The 18,966-nt window shown below is 55.5% G+C and overlaps 1 protein-coding gene across 4 annotated transcripts; it reads right to left on the bottom strand.

The window, feature by feature from the left end:
- Positions 1–279: 279 nt before the first annotated feature.
- Positions 280–13,734, bottom strand: SLC25A37 (solute carrier family 25 member 37). 4 transcript variants are annotated; one of them, XM_055820264.1, is made up of 5 exons: positions 13,522–13,722; positions 12,075–12,352; positions 6,283–6,511; positions 4,810–4,866; positions 280–3,670 (listed from the first exon to the last, which is right to left on the bottom strand). In XM_055820264.1, exons 2-5 carry the CDS (start codon positions 12,075–12,077, stop codon positions 3,150–3,152), a joined length of 810 nt encoding a protein of 269 aa, XP_055676239.1. In that variant the 5' UTR covers positions 12,078–12,352; positions 13,522–13,722; the 3' UTR covers positions 280–3,149. The 4 variants fall into 4 exon arrangements, with proteins under 4 accessions (XP_055676239.1, XP_055676237.1, XP_055676238.1 ...); XM_055820262.1 differs by lacking the exon at positions 12,075–12,352 and having other exon boundaries at positions 13,522–13,734; XM_055820263.1 differs by lacking the exons at positions 12,075–12,352; positions 13,522–13,722 and adding an exon at positions 8,410–9,199.
- Between the last annotated feature and the right edge of the window lie 5,232 nt (positions 13,735–18,966).

Below are 18,966 nucleotides of genomic sequence, written 5' to 3'. Positions count from 1 at the left end.
ATGTTTTAAAATCCTTCAGCGGCTCCTAGAGGAGCAACAAGCCCACGGTACAGATGTCAGCTCCTGCCAGGCTGTGCAACCCCTCCCAGGGGTGTTTTTCTTCCTCCAGCGTGATGACAAAGGGCTTTATCCAGCTTGGCTGGCAAGGTGCTGCTGCCAGGTGCTGAGCCTGCCAAGTGTTCGGGGAACACTAGAAGGCACCACTCCCCCAGAGATCAGCCCGAGCCCGTGACACCCTCCCGCACAGCCCCCAGCTGAGGAAAGGCACAAGCATGGGCCTAAAAGGACAAAAATCAGAATATTTTATTTCCTTGAGCTCCAGTGATACAACTGTAGCAGCATTTCACAAACGAACTCCTGCATTGTTAAATATACATTTAAGGAAACACATTAAACTCCAAGGCAGGCAAAATAAAATAAAAATTAAGAACTGCGGACAAAGTTATTCATCCTCCCCCTTTAAATAATATGTGCGTTCGTTGCAGACAAAGCAGCAGTACATGTTTCACATCCCAGGTTAAAATAAAACATCACACTCGCAGCAAAACTTCCCAATGCAAACCTAGCAGAGATGAGGAGGGCTTTGGTGAAGGGGCTTTCACCTGGGGATCCAGCGTTACGTACAGCAGGAAACATTTTAATTAAACATCCCAGAGACCTCTGCAATTATGAGAGCGGCCAGGCACACTCCCAGCTGCAGAATGGGAAGTCTGGTTTTGTCCGATAGCCGGGGCGATCTGTCAAGAGCTCTATAAACCTGCAAGTGCTCCTCACCCGCTCGGGGCAGAGCAAGCTCCCGAGAAAACCTGGCTGATATTTGTGCTCAGCACTCAGGAGGCTCCGGGGCACGCTCTGGCTAGCAGCCCGAACGGGATGGGTGCCAGCTCCCCCCTCCAAGGAGGATGCTCAGCCGGCCAAAGCCGCGACCGCCCTCCCAGTCACTCCACAGGCTCCGTCCCTGGGCAAGTCCAGCCTTCATCTCCCAGCTACTCACAGGTTACTCCAGATGGGAGATGAAGCTCTCCCAGAATAGCCAGGGTGAAGTCAGAAACATTAAAGCTAAGCAGCCAGAGGAAGAGGATGATGCCCTGGGGACGTCTCGCTATGACTCCTAACTACTGAAGTCACACCGAAAGCCGTCGCCTTCCACGTTATGCTACAGTTTGCCTCTTTGAATATTAAAAGTGACCCAAAATTTTCCTCTAAGAGTTTTTATGCCCATCTCTGATGGAAATATTATGTGCAGTTCTGGTACCTGTTAGTGACTTCTCCAGTTGCTCAAGTCAATAGAAAAAAAAAAAAAGGTATCCAAGGCTAACAGATGGCTCCGAGACCTCCAGCCCCGGGGACTTTCTCCAGCTGCACCACTGAGACCAGCAGCCCCAAGCTTCCAATTTCCACACTTTTAAGACACAGGGTGCATTTGACACAGTGATTCATTCAGTTTAAGTGACAAAAAGGCATCAAGAAGCTCCATTTCACCATTACCAGTGGTACAAGGTTAATTTACACAAGGCACATGCAACACCACCCAGAGGTGCTCTTTGATTTACCTTCTCCAAATAACGGAGCAAAAGGATTAGCTCTGCTTAGTGTCATCCCATACAGGGCACCTGGCTGACAGGACCCCTCCAGTGACACGTGCCAGCCCAAAATCTGGCTGAAGCCACATCTCCACAAGCTGCCATTGCCTTACTGCTGTGCACGGTGCATCAGCTCGAGGCATCAGCCGCTGCTGGCAGGGCAAGTTCCCAGGGAGGATGGAAACGTGCCACTTTGTGTCCTGTAACTTGTATTTACGCATCCAGGCTCCTAAAAATCCCTCAGGGGCCACTGAGAACCCAAGTCACAGGCTAAAGGATGGGGTTTTGGTTTGGAAGAGCCATTTCCAAGGAGCAGGGCACGGAGCAAGGCTGTCACCCTGCCCCAGCAGGCACAGCTTTGCTGGCCACCACGGAGCTCAGCATCCTACAGCAGCGAAGCCAAATTTTTAGGAGCCTCTCTAGGTTAGTTGGGGTTTTTTTTCCTCCCCTCTCTTGATGAGCAGCAGCTTATTGTCAAACACGGGCTGGGAGGTGGCTTTCCCTCTGCAGGTAAGCCTTGCCCAAGGCTGTCGCTGCCTGCTGCTGGTCTGGTGCTGCCAGGATGCGACCCTTGCGACTCTGAGTGACTCCCTGCACCCCACTTCGACCCCACCAGCTGGAGAGATGCGCACGGTGGTGGGATCAGGGCCTTCGTGAGAAACAAGTATGAATAAATTAAGGGAGGATGAAGGCTGTTCAGCGATCACACACCATAAAAATGTACCTTTAAAAAAAATTGTTTGCAAACCCCCCCCCACACTATTCTTTACAATCTAATTTTTTTTTTTTTAAGAGTCTCCTTGTAAAAAATGAAATTGTTAGTTTCCCCCTCTCCTGCAAAGTAACCAGGTACTTTGGGGTGCCCCTCCTTGGTGCCCTGCAGCTCCCGTTCCTTCTCCCCTCCATCCCAGCAAGTCTCAAAGGGCCACCAAGTACCTTTGACACCCACATGAGAATCCTGGTCACCGTTCGGAGGCTAAATGCTGTATCATTAAAGCCAATCTGGCTATAAAAATAAATGCTTTTGTGTCCTCCTTACACAGGATGGAAGAATTTTGCCCTTTTTAAACAGCTTAGCATCTAGCTGTAATAGTATTTTAAAAAAACAATCCAAATGCCTACATAGAAAAATAAAGGATAAACATTATCCATCTATTTTATATTTATATAAAAAGTTCTGTGACAGGATATTTTGCTTCTTTGCCATAAAAAAAAAAAAACAACCAAAAAACCAAACAGCCTAGGCTATATAACCTAAGCTGCCTGGTGAGGAGTAAACTACATCTTCAAACTTATTCAGAGAAAAATATCAGTTAGCAGATTCACTTCTCCAAAATAAAGTTATTAAATATATATATTATTATAAGTCTTTATAAACTATCTTATGGTTTAAGCGAGGAGGGGAACAGGTGGCCGAGGACCACTTTAACCCCTGGGGAGGGAGAAGTGGAGGTCAGCTGTGACTCCACCAGAAAGCTGGCTTGTTCCCTAGCGGAGACCCAGGGCTGGCAGGTGGGGACACGGGGGGTGGGACATGGGGGCTGGCGCTCACACTCAGGCAGTCCTTCACAAGGAGGTTCTTTTTTCCAGCTTGTGCTTGGTGAGAAAGTACTTGAAGAATTCATACACCGACCAGGCGATGGCCGTCGAAGGCATCTGGTAAATGACACGTGCCTGCACCCCCCTGAAATACCCCGAAACGCCCCCCAGCTGATAGACAGTCTTGAAGGCGTTCACCATGCCCGAGAGATGCCCGCTGATGTTCACAGAGCTCAAGGCCATGTTCTCCTGGGTGTTGAGCAAGGTCTTGCAGACATCCAGAGGAGTGGTGGCAGCGGCAGCCACCGCCCCCGCCACAGCACCGGAGACGATGTGGGAGCGAGGGTTATACTCCCGGCGCGGGTTGATCTGCTCCTGCATGAATTCGTAGGTGATGAAGTGAATGGCCTGGAAGGGGACGTTCATGGTGAGCTGGGTGGTGTAGCTGCGGTAGAAGGCACCGAACCCCTCCACCTTCTGCACTGTCCTCACGCACACCAGGACGGACTTGTAGGGGGAGTTGAACATCTGCATCCGCTGCTTCACCACTGGTCCAGGCGGTGGTCGCAGGGGGCGAGGGCAGGGCAGGCAGCACCGGGGGGGACAGACACAGGGAAACACAGAATTAGCTGAGGCACATCTCTCCCAGTCATCACAACGCCCTGCTCCCAGTCCCAACCACCCAGCCCTGACCTCCCCTTCCAAACCCGCACGGCTGCGGCAGACGCCGGGCATTTCTGTAGCCACGAGCCCCTTATCCCCAGGCTGCGTCCATCCTCCGCTTCCCCCAGCCCCCCCAGTGCCCCCCAAAAACTCAACAAGCGAAGGAGGCGGGTCAGAGCTCAGCCCCACTTCAACAGCCCTCCACTTCCAGGGGCTAACGCGCTCCTCCAGCTTAATTAAGGAATCTTTAGCTCTAGCTAGAAAGGCATTAAGATAGACCGACAAGGACCCTCGGAGGTATCCCGTTGCGCTGAAACACTGACATTCCAAGAGGACAAGGGCAGAAAGGGGATTCAACAACCAGAGGTCACCTGGGAAGTAACAGACCCCACCTACAAGCCCAAGTCCTGAAGTGGAACAACTTGCACTGACTTTAAAAGTCCAATTTAATTCACTTAACCAGGATATGATTAAAAGGATTTGAAACACTGGAGACTTTTTTTTTTCCTTCGGGAAAAACCTGACTTGGGGCCAGCTCAGAAGCACAACACATTAACACTGAAGAGCTGGCAGTCCAGCTAATTGTCTTCATTTTAGCTGCACTTCATCAGTCCTCTTCGTGCCAGTCTCTGCCTGCCCGGGAAGGCTACACAACAGTCCCACCGGCTGCTGCACTGGTCTAGCAACATGATTGAGCTCGGTTTTGTTTGGGTAGCCCCCAGCTTCAAAAAAAGATGCAGCTGCTCCAGTAAATACACACTAGCAGAGTAGCAACAGCCTCGTGCTAAAGGCGACACCAGTTTTCCTGGAAAGTCACTATACACCACACGGATGCCGTGCAACCCCTTGGCAAGCAAGGGAAAACAACCAGGCAGAATTTAACCCTTTACAACGGCCTGAGCTCACCAAAAACTGGGCAGAGTCACTAAAGCAAAGGGCTTAAGCTGCTGAGATGCTGCAGGGTCCCCAGTGCCCCCCCAGGCTAAGGGGGTGCAGCGCTTCCCCCAACAGCACAGGGCATTACCTTCAGCGGGATTCATCACTGCGTCGTGGAGCAGCGTGGCCACGCTCCCTGCTATCCCTGCAAGACACAAGAGCATCCTTCAAAAAAAAAAAATAAGAAAAGATTCAGAAGCCACCGAGCACCTGGGTACCACTGCGTGGGGAGCTGTGCGTCACAGCAAGCCCAAGGAAGCAGCCAGCAACACACCACTATTCCCAGTGTGGAAAAACCCACCCCGAGCAGCTTGGCAGAAGCCGGGATGTGCTCACAGCTGTTCCCTCCACCACCTCGCAAGCTTTTGCCTGTGCAAGACACCACCGGCTTCGCTCAGCCTGCACCGGGCTGAGAAACCAGCAGCGCTTAGGACTGGCTCAGCGCATCCATAATTAGGCATTTTCATCCGTTTACTCAGTCTAGTTTTAAAACACTAATTGCACGGATTCTGCAAACATCCAGCCAGCCATTAACGATCCTGCAGTTGGCTCTAGGACGGGCCTCTGGAGCCACACCTTCTCCTTTGATGTAGGTTTCCATCGCAAATTCTCTCTTGCCCAAATGGCTTTCGGTCATTTCTCATTAACACGGCGCTTCGGTTTCCCCGCTGGTACCAAAGCCTGTAGCTACTTGAAAGGCAAGCATAGGAAGCATATTACTAGCAAAAAGCAGCAAGTCAGGAAGATATTATATACCCTTAACTGAGTTGGTTGAGTCAAGTCAAGTGAGTGTCAAGCCAAGTGACTGCCATGGCAGATTCCTACTGTCACATCATGGCAAGGACCAGGCAGAAACATCTTCTGACCAAACCCTTTTGTAGCACCCCAGCTGCTCAGTGAGAGGGTTTCTGCTGTCACAGCCGCACTGCTGGACCGAAAAGCACAAGCCTTCCCTGTAGAAGCAAAATCTGTAGCAAAGCATGCAAGCACACAGGGAATGCAGCGCACTTCGCCGTGCTGGAGCTCCAAGGGAGACAGCTGGAACAACCTGTATTTAAATCTCAAGAGGTTTAGATGATACCTGCGGCTGCAGCTGAACAATTCTCACCCAGTGTATTGATAACCTGGGCTGGAATAATTTGAGATTGAAGAGCAGTGCAGAAATCTAGGTTGGATTAAGACTGGGGGGTGTGCAACAGAGCCATCAGAGGCTTCAGGTCAGGAGGGGTTTCTCTGCTGCTGACTGCAAGAGGGACCTACCAAGCAATCAGGGCTAAGACAGGTTTTGGAGGAGCACGGTGGCTAGTGTCAAGCACTCGGCTGGAAGGCAGGTGCCACACTTGCCTCCCCCCCACTGCTCCGGGAGTGCCGGGACCTGCGAGCCCTGGGGTACGGTCGCATCCTGCATCCTCCTGTACAGGCATCTACAGTGCCTACAGCAGGTTCTTCCAGGAGCAGAGCACGGTGAACAATGGCAGGCTAAGCAATGAAGCAAAGGACATGCTGTTAACTGCAAGTGGGTGGGTTTTTTTTTTTTGTGTGTGCAAAAAGCAAAATATACCATTGGCCAAGTGGCTGTTCCCTCCATGCTGGATAGTATCACTCAGAGACTTTTTCATTTTCTCATAGCAGGCAAAGTACATGGCGTGGGCAGGGCCAGCCCCCAGCACGGTGACATTAATCCCACGTAAAGGCCTCCAGAAACCCTCTGTAAGGACAATCTTCTTCAGAGCTTCGTACACGCTCCTGTACTGGGCTTTGGGGTCCGGCTGCAAGCTCTGCATCCTCGTCTGCAACAAAGCACACCAAGGGAGAGACCTCAGTTACCCGTCTTCCACCCAACAAGCACACGTCGAAGAGCTACAAGTCTTCCAAGATCATTAGTGGAGTCAGTAATTCAGTCCCCGGTCGCACCCATGCCACAGCACTGCTCATCCACGCATCCCTGCCTGACCAGCAAGGTTAAATCCATTGCAACACCAAAACGTTACGAGGCTGCTCAGACAAGCGCTCGGCGGAGGGAAGCGTAACCTCTGCTCTGGTTTATGCGCGGAAAGTACAGGGAATTAAGCGAGCGCAGTTGTTCAAAAGACGGGGTGAAGAAATACAGTTAGGTCTTTTAATTGCTCCTTGCTTACAACACCGCCGGCGCTCTGCCCCAGCTTGTTCCTCCTGCAGCTGCTCAGCTGCTCGTGACACCCGGCGCGCACGGCGAGCCCCATGGGGGAACAGGTTTCCTAGAAGGGCAAGCTGAGAAAATGGGGCAACCCACAACAACCCCCCACCCCCGACCCGTCGGAGAGGCAAAGGCCACCCCGTCCTCCTGCAGCCACCCAGAGGGTGGCCCTGCCTCAGCCAGGAGGTTTCATCCGCACCTTCGTTCCAGCCCTCGATGGGCTTTTCTTCCCCAGGTTGCTGAAGCCAGCTAAGCTCCTGGCACCCAAAGCACCTTATTAAACTCCCTGCCATCACTTAATTATGCACCGTGGGAAAAATTAGTACTTTTAGCTCGTTTCAGGCTTCGGCAGGCTGATGCTGTGGCACAGCAGCAACGCTGCAAGCCCTTGCAACGCTGCCAGCCTGCCATGGGTGTTTGCAAGGCAGAGACCCCAGCCACCTCCCACCAGCAAGGGGAGAGACACCGGCAGGGCTTAAACTTCTGCAGGCACCCCAGCAGGAGCAAGCACAACAGAGCATCAAGATGCAAAGGGATGCTCCTGCCACGCAGCCCGCACGTCCTGCTGCTCTGCAACATGCCTGATACACCCCACCACACCGAAACCGGTCTGAAGGGATGCAGCCTTTGGTTGTAGCACGCCTCGAAATGTAAACAGAAGGCTCCTGGGAATGGACACAGCCACAGGAATCGGCATTTAGCAACCTGCACCAGGCTCCATCCATCCAATTAACGCTCTTTCAAGGAGAAGCTGGAGAACTGCAATTAAGGGGCCATTGGGATTTGATGGGAAGGATGCCTTCCACCCAGCGGCTGGGACACCCCACTGTCACATCAGTTTCCCCCAAAGGATTCAGCAGCACGAGCGGCTCGGTCCTCAGCAGAGGTTCAACAGCCCTGGAAAATGCAAGAGCTGGTGTCGCCACCTCCACGCTTCCTCATCGGGACACGTCCCTTCAAGCTTATCAACTGACTGCAGTAATTAACCAGGAGGCAACACTACAGCTACGCTTCCAGGCAAGGTGAAGCCAATAAAAACGCTTCAGGTTTGGACCTTTGATTCTCCAAACCGCTCTAGTTTGTGGAAGCTGAAGAGCACTTACACACTTGGAGAACCAAGGAAGAGATCAGAGCTGAAATCCAGGACTCCGACCCAACATACCAAAACCAAGCTACAAAAGCAGCAAAGCAATACACGAGGCTGAGCCAAACAAATTGGCACATCTGTAGTAAATATTCTAAAAAAAAAAATCGCACAGGAATTATATTTGCAAAGCGACTTAGTCAAGCAGCTAGCTGAATTTCAAACTTTTAAGCACTGGCCGGTGTTCATGACAAGGCATCACCCTACAACAGGGTTTTTGGTGGCCTCAAGCAAAGCTCCTGCTTCAGAGCACTGCATTGTAACCTACACACAGCACCAGAGATCGCCCCAAAAGCCCAGGAAAAAATCCTCCTGCAAGGGCAGCAACAGCACTGAATGACCTTGGAATTTAAAAACAGGTTTTAAACCTGGCTCTCTGCCGTCATCGAGTGGCTGTAAGGGTCCTGCAACCCCACCAAGGGTCTCTGCACCTTCCCGTCCTGCAGATGCTCATCAGGAAGGGCTGGATTTCACGATGCCCTGGAGAAACTCCCGGCAGCCGCTCCACCGTCAGCGTGACTCAGCATGACCCACTGCCGCCGAGCTGGTCGCATCCAGCTGGGGTTTTGGTCGGTTGTTTTTCTTTTTTTGCTCTGCTAGTTTTAACTTGAAGGCATTGCTTCAGCCTCCGGGGCTGACCCTTGGAGATCCCGATCTCACCCCGCTCTATCACCGGGATGCCTTCGAAGCAGATGGTATAATTTAAGCAGGCAGCAGCAGCATCTCATCAGAAAGGTAATCAGGGATAAGTGCTCCTGTAAAGCAATAAACTGCCAGCCTGGCATGTGCAGGAGCGAAGCGGGTGGTGCTGTGCTACTGGAAGCTAACCCCGAGTATCCCCGTCCCGACCGAGCTGCTCTCGCATCAGAACGGATAACTATCCATTTTTATTTTTCTGCTGACCACCTGAGCCACTCCAGAGGGGTCCAAACGCTCGGACCGTACCCCTGAGCGGGCGGTAAGCGTGTGCTGCACCCACCTAGCCCACGCACTGCGCTTTGCATCGCCGGCAGGTCCACAAGCTCAGACCTTTCATTAAAACCAGGGAGACAAACAGCCCCAGGAGCGACCCACACCGAGATCTCCCGGGCGGCCACTGCAATGCAAGGGGGACAGAGCTGAAAACAGGTTCAGCTCCCTCTCATCCCAGCTATGCTTAGCGCGGCGTGAATGATGATGATTTGCTCTGCGCTATGCAGTCCTCACCCCCCCCTCCTCCCTCCCATCCCTTGCCACCTACCTGAAGCCAGCCAACTCCTCCAGAAGCCTCCCCCCCCTCCGCTGTTAACCAGCCAAGAAATACTTCTCCACCTACTAAGATTAATCCTCATTGCATAAGGCAAGAGCACACTGAAACCATCCTGGTAGCCCTGGTTCCAGCTTGAGCATCAGAAACTCCACCAGAAGTCACAGCCTCAGGTCCACCAGGTTACCAGCACTGATTTTATGGGTGCTCTCAGGGGGACAGCACCCAGCCTTCCCACGGCTGGGAGCAGAGGACTCATCCAGGCTCATTTTCTAGCTGGAATTTATTAACAAGAGCCAGGTCTCTAGCCCTGCGTAGTCTCGCAAAGGGTCACCGATTTGACATGCCACTGTACAAACAAGTTCAGATGTAATTTGCCTTTGTGTTGTGTTTTTTTGGGTTGGTTTTTTTTTTTGCCCCCCCCCCGAACACAGCATGCTTTCTCAAAGTTCAGCTTGCACGTTCATGTGCCAGCCAGCCCGCTCTCCCTGAAGCTAACAAAAGGCATGGAGAACACAATATGCTTTTACCAGGAAATAAGCAGCGTTTCTGCAGCAACCCAGGCCAATCCTGCTGGCCAGAGAAGGCTTTGCTATTGCACAACCCATGCCATGCTCAAGATTTGAACTTTTTTTTTTTTTTAGGCTAGGCTGGTTTTTTCAGTTAGAGCAGCTCCCCGGACAAGCAACGCCCTCGGCGTGGTACCCACCACAGGAGGGGAGCACAGGGTCAGTGGAACAGGTTAGCCATGACTTTCCAGCACCCTGACAATATCAGCCAAAACACGAGGAGCTGCTCCTCCCGGACCTCTGCGGAGATGGGTGGATGCAGAACCTCCCAGCACCAAACCCAAGCCAAAGCAAGTGTCCCTAACCCCAAAGCCTAAACCACCCACAGCAAAACAGCTCACCTGCCCTGCCACCCGAGCACTTGGGCGCTTTCAACACCGTTGTTACAAGCAGAGATGCTCCAAAGTGTCCTTGCACCAAGCAGGTCACCCAGGGTTGAGTGTCCCAGCTGGAGCCACTGGAGCACTCACTCCATCCCTCCCAACAAGCCCATCGCGCTCATCCTCCTTCCCCTTCCACTCCCCCTGGAGCACCGCAGATGTAGGCTAGATGTTTCTCCTGCCAGTATGGCAGATCTCCAGTATGGGACCTCCTGTCCCATTGGAATCCACACACACCCACGGTAAAACCAACTCACACCAGCTCCTGAGCAGCTCAGGTTTTCATGGAGAAGGGATGCAACGTGGTCAGGGCTGGAGCGAGGACTTTGTCACCAGTGCCACCGCCACCCACGGCAAAGCAGGGAGGCTCGAGCCCAGCACCTCTCCAGCTTCCCACCACATTAGCTCCCAGGTGAGGCCAACTGCTCCTCATGTCCCCGAGGTGGCCGCTTTACCAGCCGTGGGCTGCCAGCTCCAGCAGCCTTGCGGAAAAAAAAAAAACCCAAATGGCTTTAAAAGAGGCGGCTCCAGGGGACCCCCTCCAGATCCCCAGAAGCCCTTGACGTGCCCATCTCTAAAATTAATGTGGAGACACGTCAGGCTTGCCAGGACCACTGCGTTTGCAGCATCTACCAAACAAAACAAGCCTAAGCACCCCGAGAGCCACCAGCACCTACGGCTCAAGCCGGTGTCAAGACACAGATAAGACAGAGCCCACCGCGTAGTTAGGGCTGAAGCTACAAGCGGCTCCTTACCATCAGGAGGAAAACAGTGGGAAGGCCAAGACACAAGCCTCCAGCTGGAGGGAAATACAACCTGTAGTACATTTCTAAAGGAACAGCAAAAACACAGGTACAACCAGCAATGCCTTAAGGTCCAGCACAGCTGTCGCAGCCAGGCGTTGCGGCACGTGCATCGCGGATTTACACCCTCCCTCGTCACCGCCCAGCGTGTGTTGCGCCACGGGCACCTACAGCACCCCGGGGTATCCTCTGGGCGCTACTACACCGCGGTGCACCCGGGCGCTAGCTTAGCCGCTTGCCTTGACGCCACCATCGCAGCCTGCCTCTCCCCGACCTCGCCAAGCTCAGGAATTGTGCAAGTGTCTGAAGCAAACAATTTCCCAAATTAAAACACTTTCACTTTCTCTTTCAGAGGAAATAACTCGCCGGAACCAAAACATTTCCTCTACAGCACGACTGACCGTCAAAACGCCTCTTGCTGCAGCATCCCCAGCTGCCTACACCTCCTGCATGCTCCATGCAGCCGTGACTGGTCCCAGTAAGCCCCCAGTACCCAGCAAGTCAGGCAAAGGAAGGAGCTGTGCTGCTTTTCTGTGCGAGGAGACCCCGGCAAACTGGAAGACAGAGGCTCTCACAAGTTTAATTAACCTCTGGTTACTCCCAGGACAAAAAGCTGCCTTTTTGGGGTCAGCAGGTGGGCAGAAGGGGCACAGCTCAGCGGCAAGTGGCCAGCGCAGGAGCAGGACCCAGAGCCCGCAGCTAAGGATTCTGCTCTGCCCCAGCAGACGATGTGACCCCGGCTGCGCTCCGCTGGGGTTTCCCTGAAGCCAGCCAACAGCTGGAGTATTTTATCTGCTTCCGAGCCCTTCAAGCAGTTTGCTGAGCAGGATTAGTCCCAGCATAAGGCATGGCTCTGGCAATCTCCCCGCACAGGCGCTGCCAGCCCTGAAGCAACCAGGGAATCCATCCAGTGTCCAGTGAAACCAGTACTTTCACCTTCCTACAAAGCACCTCCCGCTCCGGGAAACCAGGCACAACTTTCGTTTTCTCCCTCCCCTCTTTCCCGGCGGAGGAAATGCCCTCTTCAACACCAACCATAAAGTCCGGAGTGACGACACGCTGCTCTGGCCGTGACTTGGCAGAAAACACCGGGCTTGTTTGTGAAAGAAGCTGGTGCGGCAGCACCCGGGGTGGCCACGGACCTGGCACCCCATGGGGACCCCCGCTGCCCAGACCTACGAGCCAGACCCGGAGGGGAAATGGGGAAAAAAAAAAAAGCAGGGAATATTCCCTCGGAGCACATATCGCAGCAAGACCTCCAGCGCCTCAAAGCGAAGGCATTTCCTCTCCTCTTCCTACTCTGCCAGGGAACCCTGCGTTGAGAAGAGGAGAAATTAGAGCATCTGCTGGCAGCCCTTCCCGACGGGATCACGGAGGATCTGTCAGCACCAGCAACACAGCACTGAGGGGGGGGGTGGGGTGGCTTTTCCAAAACTTTTTTTTTCAGGCCACCAAAGCAGCGTGCTGGCAGGGCAAGAGGGAGAAATACCCTTCACGATGCATCCTACCACCGTGGAGCCTTCCCTCCTGCGTTCTCCAGGGCACAGCTCGTTAGTCTCCAGCATTATTAGTCTCGTCCGCATTAAAACCCAACCACCAGCAGCCCACCCGCAGCCCCTTTAGAAGCCCCGACCCCCATAAAGCCACCACGGCCATGGGGCCACACGTAAGGTCAAGTTGGTGCCACTCATGGCCGTGCTGGTGGGTGGATGGAGACCACCCCATCCCACCAGCTTTTCCCTCCCGGGCTGGGATTCTGACAGCTTGGGGGGGGGGGGGGGGGGGGGGGGGACACGGAGGGTCCTGCTCAGCCCCACGCTGGGGGATGACGCTGCCAGTGTCCCCCCCAGCACGAGGATTTGCTTGCCGCAGCGGGAGGCGGCGAGGCCGGTCACACCTTTGCACCAAGGGTTGCGCAAAGCTCCCCAGGGCCACCAGGATGGGGCCTGTGGGTGCCCAGCTCGGGCTGCCATTGCAGACCCTGGGGGGTGACACCGCGGGGGCACCCACCCCGCAGCACCCTGCTCCTCGCCCACCCCCTGCAGCTCCTGCACGCTCCACAACAGCCAGGTACAGCTCTGCCGGCTCCGAGCAGCGCTGCCCACCCCGGGAGCCCTGGGCACCCCGACACCCCCCGCACACCCGCCCCCCCCTTACGCACTCCCAACACCCCTCGCACGCTCCCCCCACTTGCACCCCGACACCCCCTGCACACTCGCCCCCCCTTGCACCCCGACACGCCTTGCACAGCCCCCCCCACTTGCACACTCGCCCCCCCTTGCACCCCCACACCCCGCCACCCTCCCCCGCACTAGCACCCCGACACCCCTTGCACACTCCCCCCTTGCACCACCGCGCACCCTCCCGCTTGCACCAGCACCCCCCGGTACCCGGTGCACGCACACGCACCCCCGGTGCCCCCTGCACGCCTCCCCCCGAGACCCGCAGCCAGCGGGGTGACACCCCCCCCGCCCCGACCCACCTTAACCGAGTCCACCGGGTACATGACCGTGTGCTCCATGATGCCCGCCACCGCCCCGGCCACCATGTGGGTGCCGAGCGAGGCGCCGCTGGGCAGGCTCTCGTACTCCTCCACGGGCGGCGCGGGGGGGGGCGGCGGCGGCGGGGCCGGGCCCCGGGGCCGCGCTGCCCCCCACTCCGCAACTCAGCTCCATCCGCCCGGCGGCGGCGGAGGGGGGGCACGGGGGATGGGGGGTGGGGGAAGGTGGCACCGGGGGTGGGGACACGGGGGGTTCCGGGGGTGGGGGGGGGCGGCACGGGGCTCGCGCGCCGCCCCGGCCCCGTTTTAAAAGCCGCGCCCGCGCCCGCCCCGCCCCGCCCCGCGCCCGCCAATAGCGAGCTGCTGCGCGGGGCCCCCGCGGCATGACGTCACAGCCGGCGGGTAGCGGGAGGCGGGAGGGGAAGAGCGATTGGCAGCGCCGCGGACGAATGGGCGAGCAGGAACGGCGGGGGGGAGTTGCGATTGGTTGTTTGCGGAAGGGGTGGGCGCCCCTGCAGGGCGCGCGGAGGGGGGGCGGTGCGCGGCGGCGTGCGGGGAGGGGGGGGACGAGGGTGGGCACGGGGGCGCGGGCGCGGGCACCCACAGGCACCCACGGGCACACAGCCCCCGGGAGCTGTTGCACACGCACACCCCCTGTGCACGCAGACACCCCCACGCACACCCCGCACACCCGCAGACAGCCCTACGCACAGCCCCCAGGTGGTGTTGCACACACACGCACGCACACACACCTTGCGCGCACACACACACACCTTGCACACACACACACAGAGCCTCCGGGTGTTGTTGTACACACACACACACCCCCACGCACACCCACAGACACACACGCAGCCCCCAGGTGATGTTGCGCACACCGGCACACGCGCAGACACCCACACACTGAGCCTCCCGGTGTTGTTGCACACACACACACCCTGCACACCCACAGGCACCCACAGCCACAGCCACAGCCCCTGGGCATTGTTACACACACTGCACACACACTGCACACACACACACAGCCCCTGCACACCCACAGACGCAGCCCCCAGGTGTTGTTGCACACACACCCTGCACACCCACAAACACACCCTGCACACCCACAGACCCCCACACACACAGCCCCCAGGTGGTGTTGCACACACAGGCACACACACACACCATGCACACACACACACGCACACCCACAGACACACACGCAGCCCCCGGGTGGTGTTGCACACACATACACACACACACAGGCACCCACAGACACCCACACACAGCCCCCAGGTGGTGTTGCATGCACCCACACACTCTTATCCCCTGCACTCTCCCACAGACACAACCACACACCCCCCTGCCCCCCCCCACAGACACACACACCCTGCACCCACACACCCTGCGCCCCCCCAGTCACCCCTGGGCACCCACACTCCCCAGCCCACAGAAGATGCCACAGCCCCCCCAGCCCCAATTGCCTCAGAGAGGGGGGAGGGGAGTTCTGCCCACCACAGGGGTTATTTTGGTAGGGTCTGGGGGTTCTCTGGGTGCTCCAGCTCTCACCAACCCCCCCGCCAGGGCCGGCGCAGCGGGGCAAGGCACCACGTCAACCCACCTCCCTGGGTCTGAGCATCGGCATGGGGAGAAAAACCTCATGGAAGGGCTTGGGAGAGCTTGCTGCCCTTCCCGAAAGGTTCTTACCGGGAACCCTGGCCCATCCTCAGGAGGAACAAGCCCCCCACACACCCCCACAACCCCAACCCTCCCCATCCCCTCTGTTCCACCATGCAACCAGCCCAAACCAATTCAACCGGACGCTCAGAGAGATAGAGCCAAAGTGTTTGTGGCCCAGGGCGGTGGGAAGAGACTTTATTTCATTCTGCCCTGACGGATGATTTGGAATTCGACCTTGCTGGGAAGGTGGCGTGTCCTGGAACCAAGGTTAACCGTTTGCATGGAGCGCCGTGATAATGCACAGCGATAATGCACAGCCATTTATTGCTGCTTGAGCCTCCGCAAGCGAGGAGGAAAACCGTCCTCCGAGAACCCGAAAAAAAAGCGGAAAAATAAAGCGCTTGGTTTTCCTGTTTGCTGTGAAATGAATACGCACGAGGTGAGATGAGCCTCGTGTGTTCCCATCCTCGCCGCCCGTCCTGGTACCCAGAGAGGGGCTGCGGCGGAGCATCACCAGGGTGGGCACAGGCATGTGCTGCCCCCCTCCCTCCTGCCCCCTCTTTGTGCTGGGAAGGCTCGGTGGGAACGCGGCGCCACTGGAAAAAATAACAATAACAATTAAAAAATCACACCTGTGACTCGCCCCTGGTTGATTTGGGGTATCTGGCGGGGGGTGTGGCACCTGGAGCAGCGCTTGTGGGTGGGAGAGGCAGAGGGGACACCTGGTCGCTGTCCTGCCGTGTCCGAGCTGCCACACTGTCCCACCACACCAGGTGTCATCAATGTCCTGAAACTTGTGGAAAGCAGAGAGTATGAAAAAGTCCTTCGGCGGCACAAAACTGAGCAGAGAAATTGCTAAATCGCTCCATCTCTTCCCCCTTTCCCCCACCCCCCCACCCCCGCCCTGGCAGGAGCCACCACGTTATCGCGGCTTTGCTTCCTCCAAAAGGGACGACACCGAATATGTGCTGCCGACGGACGGGTTGACACTGATGGGTTGATACCGATGGGTTGACACCCCGTTCTCCAGCTTCGATGCCATGCGGCAGCTGGAGCGCCACGTGCAGCGGGCGTGATTCCGGCAAGCACGGCGAGATGTAGAACAAAACACCGGCCCAAAAACATCCTTTTTTGTAAGGCAGCTTTGGTCAAGGCAATGCCTGAATCTAAACTCCAAGGGGAACGCTTTCCAGTCTTGCTCCACGTAGTTTATCGAGGGTTTCTACCCCATAAACAACACCCCACAGAGCTGATCTGCTGGTGCTTTTGGCAGGGCAGGGGGGAGGAGGGGGGGTAAATCCCACCGTCACTCGCCTCAGTGAGCCTTTTCCCCTACAGCCTTAGGTCTTGCTCCCTGATAAATAGTGTGAATCAGCCCGAAACACGGTGCTGGCACAGGTTACACTTTAACCCGGAGGAGCGCTGACACGAGGAACCCTTTCTGCTTCTGCTCCATGCCCTGCACCACCAGGGAGCTGCTGCGGCCAGAGATGCCAAAGCACAGATGCACGGGCTACGCGTTTTCCCCATGTTCATGAAGAAGGGACAAAATTATTCATCGTTTGGGGAGGGAAAACGGGGAGTCTGGTCTGGCTCACGGTTTTGTCACGTCACGCGTCCCACCCCCCTGAAAAGGAGCTGCCTGTGTCTCTGGGATGGTTTCCTGCCATCCCTGCCTGGCAAATAAGAGTCATCCCTCGCAGGTCATCAACCACGTGAATTCAACTCAACTTACAAAACCTCCCTTTGAAACAAATCGGTCTTGTGCAACGATTCCCTCGCTGCTTCGCAGGGCACAACCCCTGCTTGGTGCATCCCATCCCCGTGCCGGAGCTCCCCTGGGCTGAACAGGTCCCTCGGGGGCTCCACGAGCCCCAAACCCCCTCACAGCAGAGAAGCAGCAAAGGACAAAGCTAAAATGTCCTTAGCACCACCTCAGTGGGGCTAAAAGCACGATCTGGCTGCAGACTGCCCTCGTTTATAGACCGACAAGTCGCTGCAAAATACCCCGCCGCAATCCGCGCGCATTGCATCATGGCGAGCAGCTAAATAAAACGATGAATCAGACCCGCAGATCTGAGTCCTCCCTGGTACGTAACCTTCTTCGTGGGGCCTCTGCACGGCGGGACAGCTCGTAAGCAGCAGAACCACAAGGCACCGCCAGAAAAATGCTGAGGAACGAGAAACAAGCCGCAAAACGCAGCAAAATGCTCCCGCCTGTCGGATGTCCCTGCCCAGAGAAGGTGGCGGTGGCCCCCGGGCCATCTGCCTGGCACTGGGCAGCTGATTAGGGGCACCCGGGTGGGCTTATCGCAGCCCCTCGCCTGGCAGGGTGGCTGCACCCACGCTGATAAGGCAGGAGTGTCCTGCTGGCAGGTGGGCACCTTCTGGGAACCACAGAAACTGTGGCTTATCAGCAAGAGCCAGTGGGATAGATGTCTTTTTATTTATTTTTTTTAATTATTATTTTTTTCCGCTTTCCAAAATTACAAGTTCTCTAACAGCTGAGCAACACCTTGGTTTAGGGTGGGTTTTATTTTATCCTTTACACGACCTGCTGCCACCATCACGGGGCTGCGGGCAGGGGTGCCGGACTGGGGGTGAGGAAGGGGAGCACTGCTTCACCTCCAGCAGCACAATGCCACATAGCAGTAAATTACAAGACTTTGTAAATTTATTATTTTTTTTTTAATTTAGCCATTCAGCAGCAGGTAATTGTATTTTTAATGATGGAAAGGAAAAGGCACCCGCTTACGGCACCATGAAAAACACTCACTTTACAGGAGGGATCAGAGCAAATGTATGTTGTTAAGGGCAATATGCTTGCAACCTTATTTCTTTATGTCCCCACAGCCTTTTTTTTTAATTATTTTTTTTATTTTTTTGCTAGCTTGCGTGCCAGATGCTTATGCTGGAGGAAGGATGGTTTTCACGTGGGAATTGCCAGCGGTCAGCGAGCAGCGCATCCCAGCACGCTCCCCACCCCGCGTGGTGTGGATGCAGCCCCTTCCTGGCACGCTGGCACTTGACCACCACCAGCCCGCCCCCCGCCCCCCCAGCCCCATCCCTCCTTGGAAATGTTCAATGCCTTAAAATAAATTTTCAACGACGAGCATGGCCCTCGCTCCCCGGAACTGTCCTTAGGTCAAGGGCAGCATCAGCCTGCAAAGATGCCCTGGGAAAGGATCTCTCTGACACCAGCCTGGGTTTTCCTGCCCACCCGGGTGCATTTTGCGATGCTGCTGGGAAAAAGCAGCCAGAGGGAAACAGCAGCTGCTAGGACACCCAATGCATTTATTTTTTATCTCTATAGCAAATGCTATAAAAATCAGCCCACAGCATTGTTTTGTCTTCAGGGTGGACTGACCCACTTATTTGAACACCAGCGTAAGGCATCCTCTGCTTTAAGCTCTCGCTGAGCGCACCGAGGTGCCAATAGCTCAGGATGGGAAATTCAAGAACATTAATCCCCGCTGCGGTACAAACTCCAAGCATCTCTTTTTGCCTTGATTCACCAGAGCAGCACTCCAGATTGCCCAGGTATTTGTTTCATAGCCAACATATGCATAACAGATCAACCACAGTGCATTAAGTTGATGCCGGTGAGGGCCATGAGCACGAATGCAAAGTAAATGAGAGAGAATTGAGCTCTAACGATGCTGCTGGGTTATTCCTAAGCCAAAACAGCCAGAATTTGAAAACTCAGCGCTGCAGCTCCACCAAAGCGAGTCAGACACATCCAGCGCCCATTAACATTTATGCAACCTC

This window comes from Falco peregrinus, chromosome 17 (assembly GCF_023634155.1).
Source record: "Falco peregrinus isolate bFalPer1 chromosome 17, bFalPer1.pri, whole genome shotgun sequence".
Classification (NCBI taxonomy): Eukaryota; Metazoa; Chordata; class Aves; order Falconiformes; family Falconidae; genus Falco; species Falco peregrinus.
This window is presented reverse-complemented; position numbering and strand designations above follow the sequence as displayed.